The 19,914-nt window shown below is 40.5% G+C and overlaps 1 protein-coding gene across 14 annotated transcripts in view; it reads right to left on the bottom strand.

The window, feature by feature from the left end:
- Window positions 1-19,914, bottom strand: part of NTM (neurotrimin) — a 971,166-nt gene that overhangs the window by 126,160 nt on the left and 825,092 nt on the right. For all 14 annotated transcript variants that reach the window (XM_063635678.1, XM_055273801.2, XM_055273798.2 and 11 more), the window contains one exon: window positions 99-224. In XM_063635678.1, coding sequence (XP_063491748.1) covers window positions 99-224 — 126 coding nt within the window. The remainder of the gene's footprint in view (window positions 1-98; window positions 225-19,914) is intronic.

The raw sequence follows: 19,914 nt of genomic DNA, 5'->3' as shown, positions 1-19,914 counted from the left end.
CTCCTTTGGAGTCGGTATCAGCACCCATAACCTCCTACCAAGGGCCCAAAATTCCCCCATTTATCCTCATGATGCAATGCAACAAACTGTTCTCTTACCTTTGGGGGAGATGTGTCTCCAAGTAACCGTAGGCTCTGGTCTACCAGTTGCTATGCAGGTGAGGCTGATATTGTTCCCTTCGTTAATGGAGATATCTGAAGAAATCTCTACAATTTTGGGAGATACTGTGGAAACAAGACAGAACGAAAATAAAAATCCTCCTGAAACATTTCTTAGTTGTCTTAACATGGTAGTTGGCAGAACAGTCCAGAGAGTAAAATATATGGACTACAGTAAGTTAATGATGAGAAATTAGAGGAATTACCTTAAACATAAAAAAGTCTTATCTTGAATTTAGCTTTGATTTCCTCCTATTTAAACACAAAGTCAGGGAGTCCGAATGGGAATAAATTCTACTGCAACACTGGAATAGCTATTCTCCTAGCCTCCACCCTCTTCCTGTATCCACTCACCCCCACCCACCTCCAACACATATCCATGAGCCATCCTCCACACTGCATTCAACGATGTCTTGAAATAATGCAATTCTGATCATATCACATCTCTGTCTAAACAGCTCCAGTGGCTCCCCATGGCCACCTGATCATAGCCTGACTCCTTGTAGGCATGAGGCCATGCAGAATCAAGCATCAGCCTACCTTTCCATGGCCATCCCCTGTGATCCCACCTCTGCTGACTCCCTTGTTCTCCCCAGAATATCATGCCCTGTCTGGGCATCAAGTATTTGGGTTATATTTTTCCTTTTATCCTTCCTGGGCAACTCCCAGCCATCCTCGTTTTCATTTTTATTTTGAGACAGGGTTTCACTTTGCCACTCAGGCTGGAATGCAGTGGTGCAAATACGGCTCACTGAAGCCTTGACCTCCCATGCTCAAACAATCCCACCTCAGTCCAAGCGGGCATGTGCCGCCATTCCTGGTTCATTTTTATTTCCATTTTTATAGAGACAAGGTTTTGCCACGTGCCCAGACTGGTCTCAAACTCCTGAGCTCAAGCAATTCACCTGCCTCGGCCTCTCAAAGTGCACTCACAGCCATCCTTAAGGCCCAAAGCAAATGCCACTTTCTTTCAAACCTACTGATGCTGGTTTTGACTTCTTAGTTCTTGGCAAGTTAAGTGTCTCCTCCATCCAGCACTCTTCTGTTTCTTCATGTTATATTCTTTCCTTGAATAAGTACTCCTCAGAGCCACCATGCTGTGAAATTCTAAAGCACACCATCCACCTGGCTTACAATGTGATCGGGCCTGCCGGAGAGCCCAGGGAAGCTGCACGATGACTTTATTGCTTGTTGCGAGGTCAGAGTGGGGCCCGCACACTAAAATCAGATGGGTTTGCAAATTTTAATGCTGGTCTTTTCTCTACTTGAACCATTACTCACTCATTCCTAGTTGTGTTGGATCTTTTCCTTCGTGAAAAGGGGGTTTACAAAGATATCTTAGCCTTCTTCTCCTTCTCTCCTTGTCCAGTGTTATCTTCCATGTATGTCCTGCATCCACCCAACCGAAATGCTCATCATTAATGAGCATGTGCTGTACTTATCTGTGCTGCACTGAGCTGTCTCCTTATCCCCATGCCCTTGTTGCTGACTTCGGTGCTTACACTCTTCTCTGTGCCTATCCACATCTATTAAAATTGTTCAAAGCCTGAGAGAACTACCATCCCTTTGATAAGGCTGTCCAGGTGATCCTCAAGAGGACGTGACCTCTCCTTCCTGGGGATTCCACAGCACTGTAGTATCTCCTATACGGCATTTAAAGTAAACTTTTATGTAACATGTATCCCACCTTTCCTTTTATACTATAAATTACATTAATATAAGATATTTAAAAAGATCTTCACTTAACTTTTTAGTTTTTTGCTGTCCTAAATAGGGTATGTTACACAGAGTAAGCACCAGTTAATCATTTTTAGATTTCCATCCTCATTGAGCTTCAGACAGAGAGGGAGTGTGTCTCTGCACATGCACGCACTCACACACACACACACACATACACACTTAATTACACTCCCATAAGCATTTGGTGGGACAGAAATAATGGAGAGTGGACATGGACAAGGGTTGGAGGAGAGAGAATGCCAGCTCTACAATCTGGGACTTTTAAGATATAACATTGCAATTTATGGTTGTATCATTTTAAAAGCTACATTGAGCCTTCCAGGACAGAAAGGTAATTGGTGAGTTAATGACTGAGCACTTGATTTGCTGACTGCCTGAAGGGTACAAACTTCTAAATTCTCTTAGTTCTGGAATCATTTAAATTGATCATTGCAAAAATAGACACTTTGATGTGTTTTATTCACAGAGTTTTAACTAGAGCATTCCCATCTCATGCACCAGCCACTTCTTCCCCCACCCCCCCAACACCATACCATACATCTGCTGGTCCCCGCCCCCGCTCACTCTTGGCACCCGCACAGACTTGCTTGCTTACTGGAGGACAGGCTGCCTGCAGAATGTCTGTGCTGGCCTTGCAGACATTGCTTCAACTGTTCAGGTAAGTAATTTATGGATCTGTAAAGTACTCCGAGATGCTCTGCAAGGGATTATGTCACGCCAACGCCATGCAATAAAATAAAAAATGATGGACTTTGTGAACACAGGGTGATTTAGGGTTTGTAGTTGGAAGTGTGCTTAAAGTACATTTTAAGTGGAAATCAGGCCGGGTAATGAATTACTCTTGCTTTGGAAGGGCTTACTGTGAGTTCATTTTCCTGGCTTCCTACATGATAGCTAATCTGCTAATCATACACTAGAGAACAATGGACAGTCCCCAAGTAGGATAGAAGGTGGTTTGGGCCAGAGCTGTCAGTGCAGTAAGTATATTAAATGAGACAATCGCACCTCATGCTTGGAAGAATCATCTAGAATTGTCTCCCCTCACTAATAATTGGAAAATGTCCAACTCATGAGGTAGAAGTTGGAGAAGTGCTTGCTGTCCTTTAAATTCTGCCTAAGAATACAGTTTGAAGGAGGAAAACTGCCCTTGGGTGAGTGAGAAAGACAGATCATTCATGGCATAGAGATGAGGTGGTTTGACCAGGGTAGCAATCCCAATTATCAGAAACAAATTGGCATATGCCTAAGATGCTAAGGGAGTCAAAATATGATTTTCTAGGTGGCAACTTCTAGTACATTGTCAGTATTCAAGACTACTTGAATTGATTAGGGTGCACTGTGGTTTTAGCTAAGCCATCCTCATAAGGAAGCTTCTGACCAAGTGTGAGATAGGGCTACTTATATTTTTATATTGTTTCCATGGATACATTCTGTATCTGACTTCTCATCACTCAGACTGTTAGAAACATACTAGGATTGTTTTGCTTATTTTCATTCATTACTCCTTCTTCAATATTCATTGATCACTTTCCATATACCAGCATTGTGGCAAGCATTAGAGACATAAACTAAATAAGATACCATCCTTTTCCTCAAGGAGTTCACAGCCTCAAGGTATAAAAACAGATGCAGAAGCCTAATATTCTAATGTATGGTGACACAGAATGGTGAGTCAGGTGTTATGGAGACACAGAGGATAGACATCTAAACCAACCTTGACATGGACGTCACAAGAGGCTTCTTAGATATGTGATACCTAAGTTAAGCCCTAGGAGTAAGTAAAAATTAACCGTATCTGGAGAGAAAAGGAGGAAAGATATCCTAGGCAAAGGAGACAACATAAGGCAAGCACTATTAGTATGACATTTTGTGGCCAGGCACAACTGATAATGGAAGAAGTCTACTTTAGAGGAGTAGTCCCCAACCTTGTTGGCACCAGGGACAGGTTTCATGGAAGATAATTTTTTCCATGAACTGGGGATGCAGGAAGGAATGGTTTCAGGATGATTCATTACATTTATTATGCATTGTATTTATATTATTATTACATTGTAATGTTGTAACATATAACGAAATAATTTTACAACTCACCATAACGTAGAATCAGTGGAAACCCTGAGCTTGTTTTCCTGCAACTAGAGGGTCCCATCTGGGGGTGATGGGAGATACTGACAGATCATCAGGCATTAGATTTTCATAAGGAGTGCACAACCTAGATCCCTTGCATGGGCAGTTCACAATAAGGGTTCGTGCTCCTATCTAATGCTGCCACTGATCTGACAGGAGGCAGAGCTCAGGCGGTATTGCCAGCAATGGGGAGTGGCTGTAAATACAAAACAAGCTTTGCTCACTCACCCACCAGCTGCTCACCTCCTGCTGTGTGGCCTGGTTCCTAACAGGCCATAGAGCAGTATTGGTATGTGGCCTGAGGTTTGGAGACCCTTGCTTTAGAGGCTGGGCCAAAAGTCATTCAATGAACATTTTGTGAACACCTACTGTTACACAATGGTGTGCTAGGATATGAAGGACATGCAGACATGTACCAATTTGCCTGGCCCTCTATGAACTTACAATCTGTTTTGGGAAACAGGGCATATAAACATTCCAGAGAATTGAATAATAAGGCAAATATGTTGGAAAATTATGTGTGATTGAATGTGAATGAACAGTATAAACTTGAAGTGCTATGAGTTACTAGGAGGGAGGGTAACAGCTAGCAAGAGTGCCAGAGACTGCTTCACCTCAAATTGGAGTTTACTTTAGGTATCAATAAATGAGAAACAGGTATCTAGGCAGAAAAAGTGAAGCTGTTTCAAATGGGACAGAATTGCATGGGCACAGATGGGAAGGCAGAAATCCAGGAACTGAAGAAATGCAATGTCTATTGACTACAAGAGGCAACGCAGAGCAGGGGCTGAGACCTGGCTCTACTGTGTTCTAACTGGGCAACCTTGGCCAAGTTACTTCACCTGCCTGTGTCTTGCTCTCCACATTTATAAAATGGAGCTAATAATTGTCTGAACCTCATAAAGACTGTTTCAAAGACATAGGAGTAAGTTATGAAATGCATTGAGAACAGTTTCTGGCAATGTGAAGTGCTCAATGAGTGAGTTTTAATATTGCATGTGCTTGGCAAACACATATATGCAGTGTCAACACAGAATGGACAGTCCATACATTTTGACAGAATCAATGAAAAATGGGATACAAGATCATGAAGTGAACGAGAGCCAGATGATGGAAGGGCCTGAATGCCTAGTGCCTAGATTTTAGCTCTATCCTACAGGCAGTGGCAAGCATTTGAATTTTTTTTAAAAGAAATGCCATAATTTTTAAAAAATTTATTTTAAGAAAAAGAAGCTGTTAACTGTGTCAGATGGAGTAAAATAGACAGAAACTGGAGTCACAGAAATCAACTGACAGTGATGTTCAAAGCCTGGATTAAACTGTGGGTCCTGAAAAAATGAAAAGCAAGGGATGGATTGGACAGCAATGCCCAGGAAAAAATGCACAAATGGTTGCTAGGGGGACGACCAGGGAGATGGGGTCAAGCAGGAATGCCGTTCTGTTCAGTAGCATCTGGACGGCTGCACAGGGAGACCCCTAGACCTTCTAGGGGAAACTACTTTTGAGGAGAACATTAGTGTGATTAATTCTATCTTAGACTTGCTGATGGTGAGATGATAAGGGACATCCAGGAAGGATATTACTATTATGTTAGCAGTTGGAATCAGAGGATCAGAGGTCTGGGCAAGATCCCAGTTTGAGAATCCACATGAAAGGTAAAGAGCAGAGGGGTAAGAACTGATGCACCAATAGTAAATTAGACCTGCTATGAGTGGATGAGTCCTTTGAAAAGGTCATTGGCTTTTCCCCACAGGCATGTATGTGGTGCCTCCTGGCTTCTGAGAGCTGAATCTAGAAAATATACCAATTATAGAAACAGAAAGACCAAGGAGTGGTTAGGATATGTTTAGGAAGAAAGACAGAAGCCAAGGGAGCCATGCTGTTTGGATACAGTTCCATGTTTAATACATTATGTTAATGTTTAATCCGGCTCTTATTGAATTTTAATTCAAATGTGTAAATAATTAAATAAGATAATTATTAAAACAGTATTCTGAGGAACTTCCCTACTCTTAGTTTAGCTTCCACTGCCCAGGTGTTGAGTTTTAATAATTATGTCATTAATAAATAGCAATTTGCTGTTTTTAGCACACAGTGGATATCCTATTAAATCCAAATTAGGATGCTTTATTAAGCACCGTGCAGTCCTGTGGGGCTGAGAATGCACATCAGCCACTTGGACCAGGTAACTGCACAGCGCATGCAGATCTACAGATCCCAGATGGCTTCCTTGGCTGGCAGTGGGGCTTCCCCTCCTGCCTCTCCTTTGTCCTGAAGATTGGAGATGCCCACATCTCCTCAGGGCAGTCCTCAAAGCAAGGGCTGCTTCACTGCTAAGGCCTCTTTAGGGACCTTTGTCTTTACAGAATTAATGGGACAAATCTGGAGTGCTCTTAACCTTTCTGGCTTCCAGACCACGTGCACAGATACTGAGGCCTATGAGAACAGCCTGGTGCATGAATGTCCAACCCAGATCAGAAAGCTTGGAAAGATGCAACCAAGCGGGTGTTGGTTTTGAGAAAAATCCATCTTTTCCCAAGGGCCACTGTGTACCCAAGCAAAGCCTAGGCACAGTTGAGTGGTTCAGATGGGATTCAGGCTGTGGTAAATGTGCTTGGTTAGGACTTCCCTTCTCTCATCCAGACTGAACGGAGAGATGAATCTCTCACGGAGCATGAAGGCAAACTCCTTCTTTGGTCTCAAAGGCCCTGCACACTCTGGATGCCACCTCCCTCTCCATGCTCTTCCTACAGCATTCTCCCTTCCTCACCCTGCTGGCCACCTGTCCTCTTCAAATGCCTCAAGCCCACCTTTGACTCCATCCTTCACACTTGCCTTTCTCCTGCCACTCACACTGGTTCTGTCTAATTATTTCAATCTCAGCTCCTCACAGAAGCCTTCCTCAAACCCCCTTTCTAGAAGAGAACCCCCAGCCTGCCTGGCTTGCTACACAACTGTCTGCCTCTCCTAAGTACAATGTAAGCTCCACTGGTGTCCCGTTCCTTGAAATGGTCATCACATATCATAATGCCTGGCATCGTTTGTGTTCAATTTTTCTGAGTGAATGAATTACTGTGTTCTCTCAAGGCTGTATGCAAATGCAAATAAATTGAAATGACTGAATTTCCTCAAGATCTTTAAATTGCCCCCAAGGACTGTAAGTGAACATAATGATGTTGATAATTACCATTTATTAAATACCTGCTGTATAACAGGTGTTTGGCTATATTACCTTTATTTTATTTTTCACTGTATGAACCCCATAAATAGATATTCTCTCTAAGGCAACCAACTGCCCAGGTCTACCTGGAATTGGAGGGTTTCTTGAGACATAAAACTTTCACTGCTGAAACCAAAAGCATTTCAGGCAAATGGGGATGCACTGGTCATCCTAATTATTTCCCACACTTTACAGATGAGGATACTGATACTCAGAGGAGTCAAGGAACGTGTTCGAGGACATACAGTTGAAAATTGCAGTTTTTTTTTTGTTATTGTTGTTGTTGTTTGTTTTTTGAGATGGAGTCTCATTCTATTGCTCAGGCTGGAGTGCAGTGGTACGATCTAGGCTCACTGCAAGCTCCATCTCCCAGGTTCATGCCATTCTCCTGCCTCAGCCTCCCAAGTAGCTGGGACTACAGGCGCCTGCCACCACACCCAGCTAATTTTTGTGTGTGTGTTATTTTTAGCAGAGACGGGGTTTCACCGTGTTAGCCAGCATGGTCTCGATCTCCTGACCTCGTGATCCGCCCACCTCAGCCTCCCAAAGTGCTGGGATTACAGGCATGTGCCACGGCGCAGTGTTTTTTCAAATAGAAATAATATGGGTTAGAAAAATAACAAATGCACATGGAATCATGGGAGTATACATGAAGATCCCTAAGGTCTCTTTTGATAAAAAAAGAACCCTAAGCTTCATATCAGAAGCCGAGGTTTCAAGCCCACACCCCACAGTTACTAGCTGTATAAGTGCATGGCAATCATTAGAGTCTCTGATTGTATTCATTATATATCAATACCTATCTTTCCTCCTCAAAATACATGTTCTGCGGATCAGATTAAAATGTTAAGAAACCACTTTTTATACACAAAGCATTAATCGAATGTCCTTTCTTAGTGTTACTAAAGATGTGTACCTCTAGAGACCAATATGAAGAGAAATACAGATTTTTAGTGCAGTAGGGGACTGTTTTGGTTTGGACATTGGGATGGACCACACCCCCTGCTGATGTGCTCAAGGTTTGAGGATAAACAGCATCTTTAAATGAGGACTCAGGCCCCAGGCTAGGATGTGCTGTGCAACAGAACCCCATTCTTTTGTCAGCAATGTGCTTGCTGCCATCATTTTTAAGAAGGGAAGGGTCAGATTACAGACATTCAGAATTCCAAATGAGAGCTTGAAAATGTAGAAAGCTCCTTAATGGTATAACCTCGGTGGATTATTATTCTCTTCACTAGAACCCTTCTGTCATTTGTTACATCTCATTCCTTCTCTCGCCCTCCATAGTAAAACCATTCATGTTTGCTAGAAAATCCTGAAGCTCTGGGAAAAAAACCTAGTGATTTTTTCAGGATTAGTCATAAACCAGTGGTTCTGAAGATTGGAATTTGTTCCTTTCAGGATCAATTGAAATGTGGAAGGAAGTCTTTATGAGCTCTGCCTCTTGACCCAGTTTTAGTCATTCCTGATGGAGACATAAGAGAGTGAAGTCCATACCATTCTCTCCTCATTCCATGCCTCTTGGCTTCGGGACATAATGGTAAAAATTGAATTTCACAGCAACTGCCTGTAATCATAAGTGCCCCATTATGTGGGTCACATCTAAGAAATTACTAAGAAGTGTCTTTTCATCAATTTTTTAACATGGAAACATAAGGGATGTATCGGTGATCATGATGTGGACCTGCCATCCAGACAGGGCTGTCTGTTTCCCAGCTGTGCGTGTTTTCCATGTACAGCAGTGCATGCTTTGGGTTGGGCGTATATGACTGGCTTTATTGCCCTTCACCACCAGGCCTCACTCTTTAGGGACCAGTTCACGAAGGAAGGATAGATGGGGTGGGAAGAAAAGAAACCCTGAACACTTTCTACTCTGAGCACTTTGCCAGGTGTTCCACATTTGCTGCTCCCTTGTAAATCCTCACCATTAACTCCTAAGGCATGATCCCCCACTGTGTAGTCGAGAAACTGAAGCTTGGAGAGGTTACACAACTAACCTAAAACCATCATAGAGAATGTCAGACACACTGCAGATTCTCTAATAAGGTGTTCCTGAAAACTGACAGCCAAAATGTACACAAGCCAAAGATCCTCAAAACTTGAAATAATGTCATAACAAGGAAGGAATCAATTAATCTAATTCATTACATAATTTCATGAGGAAGAGAACAGAAGTAAAAATAGAGGAAATATGGCTTTTTAATATTATTCTTCATGGGAGAAAACTAATATTTGTTGAAGAGCTAATAAGGGCTTTCCATATATCCTCCCTTTTCATCCAGGAAACTGAGGTTTTACCCCGCTAATGATGTGCTCAAAGCCACTGAGCTAGAAAGTGGCTGTTCTCAGACCCAAGCTCTTCCTACAGGGATTTGGGATCAAATAAAATATGTAGGTATAATTGAAAGCACTTAGTGAATTACTAATCACTCTGCAAATGAATGCTATTGTGATTGAGATAATTCAGAGTTCAATCAATCAGTGGTAAACAGCATAATTGTTTGCTGTAAAAACCAACCCTGATGTGCTGACCAGGATTTATTCATAGCGCTTAGCAACATCTCCTGACATGCATGGTTTCTTCACATCCATCCTCTCCTCAGAGCCAGGGGCTGGCAAGAGATTTCTGACATCACTATTTCTAATTTCTTCTCACCAGAAATTGTCTATTCCTATAGTTTCCAACCGCCATAGCCTTGCCATATCCTTTGAGGCTCAACCGCAAGGCCTCGTTAAGCTGTGTCTTTCGCTCTCTTGGCATCTGGCACCTTACTGTGACTTTCCTTTCCCAAAGCAAGAATGCAGCTGATATTCATGAAACTCAAGTGACCAGATACTGTAAGCTATGCAATGGTGACTGCCACTTCTATTGTATACCAGACTCCATTAGTTGCTTCTCTCCCTTAGATGGATTTTTTGCACAATCTCCAAAAGATCTTCATAGCAATGGAACGAGACCCCATTCCATTAGGCTTAGAGAACTCATGGGTAGGGGGTGGCCCTGGCAGCTTCAGCCTCAGCTAGAGGGACACTCTAGGTACACACACTTCCGTTCTAGTTCTAAGGACTTCAACCTCTGTAATCCCACTGCATTTTCAATAGGGGTCATTTCTCTGCAAAATCAAGAAGATGTTAGCTAACTCTGCCCCTTGGATGCTCTTGCTTCTGTTCAGAAACCCACTTCATAGAGAGAAAAAACATTTTGCTATAATAGTCTGTGCCATTACTCTACCCCGGGATGAAGTTTGTATTTCTACATCTTGATATCATACAGGTAAACAAATACGTAAATATGTATGTATAAGTCATGGTAACCTCTTGGACTCTGAGCCATGATTCTGCTAATGTCCTTAAGAGATACTCAGGTAATAATCATTCCTCTCTCCTAGGCTGCCTCACTCAGGTCAAATGGAGGTCAACCAGATAGAGCCTAAGCTCCTGTCCCCAGGTGGTCGCCGCTCTGGGCTCTCAGCTCTGCAGAAACCTGCATTTCTAAGCTGTCAATCTGCTGGCTGCCAACAGCGCCAAGCTCACTTACATTCTCAGCTGCCTTCATGGCGTCATCGGCACTTAAATTCTTAATTGCCTAAAAGCACTGGTAGTTATGCACTCAAACACAAGCTATAAAACTGTATGCAGCAGGGAATTATGCTGACTGCAGTAAGAAGGCTGTGGTGAAGTCCCCACCACACCTCACCCCCTGACTGCAGTAAAGTGCAAATAATTCCAGAGATTTTTCTCTTGTTCTCCAAATAACAGCACAGTTGAGTTCAGCAAAGGAGGGTCATTAGCCCTGAGAAGAGTTTCTGCCTCTCTCTAGCGCTAGAGTCCCAATATTGCTCGTGCTAGAATTAAAACTTGAGTTGTTCCTACACTCCTTGTGACCACCGTCTTAGGGAATAACTAGGCAGCTGCAAGAAGACACATCTCATTATCTGACCTTGAATCTTGAATCGTGGGAGGTGGTCCCACTGCTGTCAAAGGAAACTTTTCTGTTGATTTTGTGTTCCAAGACCTTATTGCCACTAAATCCCTCATAAAGGTTATGGCTGGTGAACCGATCAAGGCGAAGCTCCTTCCCCTTTAGCATGAGGGGTAGAGACACAGGTCTGTCTGTTTTAAACTACAACTTCTCAGCGAGAATGGCAGCTCTCTTAATCCCCCTGTGAAATGTCACAGTGCTGGAGCGAGTGAGGCAGTGCAGTTGGGGAAAGAGAAAAGTTTCAACATGACTTCTTGTTAATACAAAGCTTGTCAAACACATCACCTAGAAATACCGAATGTCTTTATTAGATTCCTTTATCTCCCCCTGAGATTGGAGGGACGCAACCAGTTGCTTCTCAGTAGAGATGTCATCATCCAGAAACTAATTAAAGGCTACAGAGGAAGCTAGGTCTCTCACACTTGGGAGAACAAAATGCATTAGCAACACAAGTAAAAAAAAAAATTACAAGTGAACTTTATATCAAAAAGGGCAAGTTAGGAATTTGACAATAACTCTTCTTTCTCCCTCACCAGTTCCCAGCAGGAGAAAGCAGGCCCATCAGGATGTCAATGAATCTTGACACAAGGCCATCTGCTCCCCGGTATCACTCAGGAAGGAATTTCTCCCCTATCTATGGATACAGAGGGGAAGAGGCCACCTGACCACTTACTATGAGAAATGCAATTGTGTGGGTTTTATGCCAGCATCTTTTCTTACTATTGAGAACTGTAAAAGATGTGTGCCGCTAAAGAGCATTCATTCACCTCTGCACATCAAAGAGCTTGGCCACGCAATCCAAAATATGTCCAATTACAGAAAAGCATATAGAAGCAAATGTTGTGCCTCAAAACTAACAAAAATTCAGAACCTAAGTCCCTTGGTATCTTTAACCATGTAATAAATCTCCTCCATACGAACCAGGTGAACAACTACACTCTACCATGCTTTGCAGTCACCAAACTTCCCTACCTGTGGTGTCACGCCTTTCTTAGATTTCTCCTGCTGATGTTTCATGATCTTTTATGTTTCATTAATCATAGCTGTCCACATAATATAATTTAAAAACCCACGCTTTGTCATTCAAGGCCTTCTCCCATTTAGCACTCTAGCCACCCTAGACTGTGACTGTTCTACCAAAGAATTCACTGCCACTTTCCGTACTTCCTGCCTTGGTTGATGATGTTTACCTTGTCTTACAAGATGCTTGCTTTTCAGGTCTACATGTCTGAAACAGTGCTTATCATTTAGTTCTAGCTAAACACATCTTGTCTTCCACTAGGGCCTTATTAGATATTGGCTGGATGGCTGATACTAAATGAGTGAAGAATTCAAAAGTTCAAAAGTTTGCCAACTCTGTCCACCCACAGAATAAATTTTAAAGTACTTGTCGTGAGACACTAGGCACTCCTCCTTCCCCACTTACCTTCTACTCTTCTCTCTAATTATGCCTGATAAATATCACACACTGGCATCTATCTGAATGGATTAATATTCAGTAAGGGCTCTATGCAAATCTGCAGGATATGACCATAGCCAAGAACTCAGACTCGGGAGCCAAGTAGACTCAGGCTCCAATCCTGAATCTACTATCTACTAGCCATAGTTTTTCGAAGTTTTTACTGTGGTAAAATGTATCTATCGTTTATCATTTCGGCCACTTTTAAGTATACAGTTCAGTCGTATTCAATACATGTATAAGCGCAGGTGCAGTGTCTCACACCTGTAATCTCAGCACATTGGGAAGCTGAGGTGGGAGGATGGCTTGAGCTTAGGAATTTGAGATCACCCTGGGTGACATAGCAACACCACCATCTTTCCAAAAAATTTTTTAAAACTTAGCTGTTTATGCTGGCATGATCCTGTAGACCCAGCTCCTCAGGAGGCTGGATCACTTTAGCCCAGGAAGTTGAGGCTGCAGTGAGCCAAGACTGCACCACTGCACCCCAGCAAGGGCATCATGGCAAGACCTTGTCTCTCAAATCAATAAGTAATAAATGTATAAGCAGACATATGTTTAAGAAAGTTATTTAACTTCTCAGTGTCCTTTTTTCAAAATGCAAATAATAACAATACTTTTACACTGTTGGTGAGACTGTAAACTAGTTCAACCATTGTGGAAGACAGGGTGGCGATTCCTCAGGGATCTAGAACTAGAAATACCATTTGACCCAGCCATCCCATTACTGGGTATATACCCAAAGGAGTATAAATCATGCTGCTATAAAGACACATGCACACGTATGTTTACTGTGGCACTACTCACAATAGAAAAGACTTGGAACCAACCCAAATGTCCAACAATGATGGACTGGATTAAGAAAATGTGGCACATATACACCATGGAATACTATGCAGTCATAAAAAATGATGAGTTCATGTCCTTTGTAGGGACGTTGATGAAGCTGGAAACCATCATTCTCAGCAAACTATCGCAAGGACAAAAAACCAAACACCACATGTTCTCACTCATAGGTGGGAATTGAACAATGAGAACACTTGGACACAGGAAGGAGCCTGTTGTGGTGTGGGAGGAGGGGGGAGGGATAGCATTAGGAGATATACCTAATGTCAATGATGAGTTAATGGGCGCAGCACACCAACATGGCACATATATACATATGTAACAAACCTGCACGTTGTGCACATGTACCCTAGAACTTAAACTATGATAAAAAAGATTTAAAATAAATAAATAAAAATCTCTCTTTCAAAATTAAAAAAATATAATACCTAGCAGGGTAGTTATGATAAATGGTAATTTAGATGATTTACATAGTACTCAGAACATGTTAAAAGATCAAGAATAGAATTACACACACAAATATGCACTCACTAATTCAACTATTAATAGAATCATTTTCCCCAGTCTCTGTGTAACCAAATCCCAGGAGGTACATCTTACCAAATCTAATGCCCAATTCCCTGTCCTCAACATAATTTAATCTTTCAGCAGTATTTGAGCCAGATCTACCCTTCCATCTTTGGATGCTATCACACTGTCCTTATTCTCTAATTAGCTTACTGGCTACTCCTCCTTAATGTCAAACTCTAAATGTTGACAAGATCTATTTCATGACCATCAGCCCTGTTCTTTAACTAAAACTCCCTTCCAACCCATCTGTGGCTTAACTGCTATCAGATCCCCATGGTTTCCAAATTCATGCCATCAGCCTTGATCTCCCTTTGAGCTTCACTCTCATAGGCCAAAAACTGGATTCAATGCTTTTTATTTTCTTTTTTCTCTTGGCTTTTATGTTAGCTTCAGGAAGTACATGTTCAGATTTGTTACTTGGGTAAATTGTGAGTTTACATGGGTAAATTTGGTGTATTAATGATCCAGTCACCCAGGTAGTAACCATAGCAACCAATAGGTAGTTTTTCACCCCATATCTTTCTCCCATCCTCCCCCACTCAAGTAGTCACTACAGTCTATTGTTTCCTTCTTTGTGCCTATGTGTATTCAATGTGTAGCTCCCACTTATAAGTGGGAACATGCCATATTTGATGTTCACTTAGGATAATGGCCTGCAGCTCCACCCATGCTACTGGAAAGAACATGATTTGATTTGTTTTATGGATGTGTAGTATTCCATGGTGTATATGTACCACATTTTCTCTATGCAGTCCACCACTGTTGGGCACATAGGCTCGTTCCATGTCTTTGCTATTCTGAATAGTGCCGCAATAAACATACGAGTGTATTTTTTTTTTGGTGGGACAATTTCTTTTCCTTGTGGTATATACCCAGTAATAAGAGTGCTGCATTGAAAGGTAGTTCTAAGTCCTTTGAAAAATCTCCACGCTGCTTTCCACAGTGGCTGAACTAATTTACATTCCAACAAACAGAGTAAACCTGTTCCATTTTCTCTACGATTTTGCCAAGTCTGTTGTTTTTCGACTTTTTAATAATAGCATTCCGACTGGTGTGAGATGGTATCTCATTGTGATTTGATTTGCATTTCTCTAACAATTAGCGATCATGAGCTTTTTTTTCCATGTATTTCTTAGCCACATGTATGTCTTGTTTTGAGAAATATCTGTTCATGTCCTTTGCCTATTTTTTAATGGGGTTATTTGTTTTCTGCTTGTTGAATTAAGTTCATTATAGATTCTGGACATTAGACCTTTGATGGATGCATAGTTGGTGAATATTTTCTTCCATTCCATAGATTGTCGGTTTACTCTCTTGACAGTTTATTTTGCTGTGCAGAAGTTTAATTAGGTCTCACTTGTCAGTTTGGGGCTCTGTTGCTATTGCTTTTGAGGACTCAGTCCTAAATTATTTGCCAAGGCTGATGTCCAGGAGGATATTTCCTCGGTTTGTTTTCAAGGGTTTTTATAGTTTTAGGTCTTACATTTAAGCATATAATTCACTTTGAGTTAAATTTTATATATGGTAAAAGAAATGGGCCCAGTTTCAATCTTCTGCATAAGGCTAGCCAGTTATCTTGCACCATCTATTGAATAGGGAGTCCTTTTCCCATTGCTTGTTATTGTCAACTTTGTTAAAAGTTAGATGATTGTAGGTATGAAACTTTATTTCTGAGGCCTCTATCCTGTTCCATTGGTCTATGTGTCTGTTTTTGTAACAGCACCATGTTGTTTTGGTTACTGTAGCCTTGCAGTATAGTTTGAAGTCAAGTAACATAACACCTCTGGCTTTGTTCTTTTCACTTAGGATTGCTTTGGCTATATGGGGTCTTTTTTTTTTTTTTTGGTTCTATATAGATTTTAGTAGTTTTTTTTCTAATTTTGTGAAAAATGATGTTAGTAGTTTGATAGGAATTACATTGAATCTGTAAATTGCTGTGGGAAGTATGGCCATTTTAACAATATTGATTCTTCTTATCCATGAGCATGAAATGTTTTTCCATTTGTTTTTGACTTTTCTGATTTCTTTCAGCAGTGTTCTGTCATTCTCATTGTATAGATTTTTACCTTCTTGGTTAGATGTATTCCTAGGTATCTTACTCTTTTTGTGGCTATCATAATTGAGATTGTGTTCTTGATTTGGCTCTCAGCTTGGAAGTTATTGGTGTAGAGAAATGCTATTGATTTAAGCCAGGTGCAGTGGCTCACACTTGTAATCCCAGTATTTTAGGAGGCCAAGGTGGACAGATCACTTGAGGTTAGGAGTTCAAGACCAATCTGGCCAACATGGTGAAACCCCATCTCTACTAAAAGTACAAAAATTAGCCAGGTGTGGTGGCACAGGCCTGTAATCCCAGCTACTCAAGAGGCTGAAGTACAAGAATCACTTGAACCTGGGAGGTGGAGGTTGCAGTGAGCTGAGATTACACCATTGCACTGCAGCCTGAGTGACAAAGTGAGACCCTGTCTCAGAAAAAAAAAAAAAAAAAAAAAAGAAGAAATGCTACTGATTTGTGTACATTGATTTGGTATCCTGAAACTCTACTGTGGTCGTTTATCAGTTCTAGGAGGCTTTAGGCAGAGTCTATGGGGTTTTCTAGGTATAGAATAGCATCATCTGTAAAGAGAGATAGTTTGACTCCCTATCTTTTATTTCTTTCTCTTGCCTGACTTCTCTGGCAAGGACTTTCAGTATTATGTTACATAGGTCTGGTGAGAGTGGTAATAATTGTCTTGAATTTCTCAAGGGGAACGGTTCCAGCTTTTGTCCGTTCAGTATTATGTTGACTGTAGGTTTGTCATATATGTCTCTTATTATTTTGAGGCATGTTCCTTTGATGCCTAATTTGTTGAGGGGTTTTTAACATGAAGAGATGTTGAATTTTATTGAGAGCCTTTTCAGCATTTATTGAGACGATCATATTATTTTGGTTTTTAATTCTATTTATTTAGTGAAACACATTTGTTGATTTGTACATGTTGAACCACCCTTGCATCCCAGGAATAAAGCCTACTTCATCATGGTAAATTAACTTTTTGATGTGTTGCTGGATTAGGTTTGCTAGTATTTTGCTGAGGATTTTTGTACCTATGTTCATATGTTCATCATGGATAATAACCTGAAGATTTGTTGTTGTTGTTGTTGTTGTTTGTTTCATTGTGTCTTTGCCTGGGTTTGGTATCAGAGTAATGATGGCTTCATAGAATGAGTTAGAGAGGAGTCCCTCCTCCTTTATTTTTTGGAATAATTTCAGTATAACTGGTATTAGCTCTTTGTACATCTGGTAAAATTTGACTGTGAATTCATCTGGTCCTGGTCTTTGTTGGGTCAGTAGGCTTTTTATTACGGATTCAATTTTGGAACTCATTATTGGTCTGTTCAGGATTTTAATTTCTTCCTGGTTCAATCTTGGAAGGCTGTGAGTTTCCAGAAATTTATCCATTTCTTCTAGGTTTTTTAGTTTGTGTGCATAGAAGTGTTTGTAATAGTCTCTGAGTAGTTTTTGTATTTCTATGGGGTTGGTTGTAATGTCACCTTTGTCATTTCTGATGGTGTTTGTATCTTCTCTCTTTTCTTATTTAATAATCTTAACTTTACAATGGTTGAACTAGTTTACAGTCCCACCAACAGTGTAAAAGTGTTCCTATTTCTCCACATCCTCTCCAGCACCTGTTGTTTCCTGACTTTTTAATGATCACCATTCTAACTGGTGTGAGGTGGTATCTCATTGTGGTTTTGATTTGCATTTCTCTGATGGCCAGTGATGATGAGCATTTTTTCATGTGTTTTTTGGCTGCATAAATGTCTTCTTTTGAGAAGTGTCTGTTCATGTCCTTTGCCCACTTTTTGATGGGGTTGTTTTTTTCTTGTAAATTTGTTTGAGTTCATTGTAGATTCTGGATATTAGCCCATTGTCAGATGAGTAGGTTGCAAAAATTTTCTCCCATTTTGTACATGGATGAAACTGGAAACCATCATTCTGAGTAAACTATCGCAAGGACAAAAAACCAAACACCGCATGTTCTCACTCATAGGTGGGAATTGAACAATGAGAATTCATGGACACAGGAAGGGGAACATCACAATCTGGGGACTGTTGTGGGGTGGGGGAAGGGGGGAGGGACAGCATTAGGAGATATACCTAATGCTAAATGAGGAGTTAATGGGTGCAGCAAACCAACACGGCACATGGATACATATGTAACAAACCTGCATATTGTGCACATGTACCCTAAAACCTAAAGTATAATAATAATAATAAAAAAATCTTAACTTTTAATTTGGTATGGATTTTCACATCTCAATTTTGTTCAGTTAAGTTCTGATTTTGGTTATTTCTTTTCTTCTGTTATCTTTGGGGGTTGGTTTGCTCTTGTTTTACTAGTTCTTCCAGGTATGACATTTGGTTGTTAATTTGAGATCTTTCTAATTTCTTGATGTAAGTTTTTAGCACTATAAACTTTCCTTTTAACACTGCTTTAACTGTGTCCCAAATATTCTGATCTATTTTTTTCCATTTTTGTTAGTTTCAAAATTTTTTTTTTTTTTTTACCTTAATGTCATTCTTTACCCTGAAGTCATCCAGGAGCAGGTTGTTAAACTTCCATGCAATTTTATGGTTTTTGGAGATCTTCTTGTTAATAATTTCTTTTTTTTATTGCATGTGGTTTGAGACTTTGGTTGGTGGACTTTGACTTTTTTGAATTTATTGCAACTTGTTTTATGGTTGAGCATGTGATTGATCTTAAAATATGTGCCATACGCAGATAATAAGAAAGTATATTCTGTTGTTGTTCTGTTGTTGTGGAGTGTTCTGTAGATGCCAATTAAATTCAACTGGTCAAGTGTCATGTTTAAGTCAGTGTATCTTTGTTAGATATCTGCCTCAATTATCTGTCTAATGCTGTCAGTGGGGTGTTGCAGTCTCCCACTATTATTGCATGTTTATCTAAATATCTTTGTAGATCTCTAGGAAGTTGTTTTATGAATCTGGATGTTCTGATTTTGGGTTTGTACATATTTAAGATAGTTAAGTTTTCTTGTTGAATTGAGCCCTTTATAATTACGCAATGATTCTCTTTGTCCTTTTTGATCAGTTTTGGTTTAAAATCTCTTTTATCTGATATAAGAATAGCAACCCCTACTCTTTTTCATTTTCTGTTTGACTGGTACCTCTTTCTCTATCCCTTTATTTTGAGCCTATGGGTGTTGTTACTCATGAGATGTATCTCTTAAAGGCAGGAGACTGTTGGGTCTTGCTTCTTAATCCAACTTGCACACTATGCCTTTTAAGTGGGGCGATTATCTCATTTATATTCAATGTCAATATTGATACGTGAGGATTTTATCCTGTCATTATGTTGTTAGCTGATTGTTACATATACTTGATTGCATAGTTGCTTTACAGTGTCAGTGGGCTACATACTTAAGTATGGCAGGTATCATTCTTTCTTTTCCATGTTTTCCACTCCCTTTAGGAACTCTTGTGAAGTAGGTCTGGTGGTAACAAATTCCCTTAGCGTTTGCTTGTCTGAAAAAGATTATATTTCTCCTTTGCTTATGAAGCTTAGTTTCACAAGATAGAAAATTCTTGGTTGGAATTTTTTTCTTTTGGGACACTCAGAATAGGCTCCCAATTTCTTTTGGCTTGTTTGTTTTCTGCTGAAAGTTTCACTGTTTGTCTGATGGGGTTCTATTTGTAAGTGATCTGCCCCTTCTCTCTAGCTTCCTTTAATATTTTTTCTTTCACCTTGACCTTGGAGAGTCTGATGACTATGTGTCTTGCAGATGGTCATCTTGTAGAGTATCTCAC

Source organism: Symphalangus syndactylus, chromosome 3 (genome assembly GCF_028878055.3).
Source record: "Symphalangus syndactylus isolate Jambi chromosome 3, NHGRI_mSymSyn1-v2.1_pri, whole genome shotgun sequence".
NCBI classification, from domain to species: domain Eukaryota; kingdom Metazoa; phylum Chordata; class Mammalia; order Primates; family Hylobatidae; genus Symphalangus; species Symphalangus syndactylus.
The sequence above is the reverse complement of the archived record's forward strand: the minus strand, read 5'-3'. Positions and strand labels throughout refer to the sequence as shown.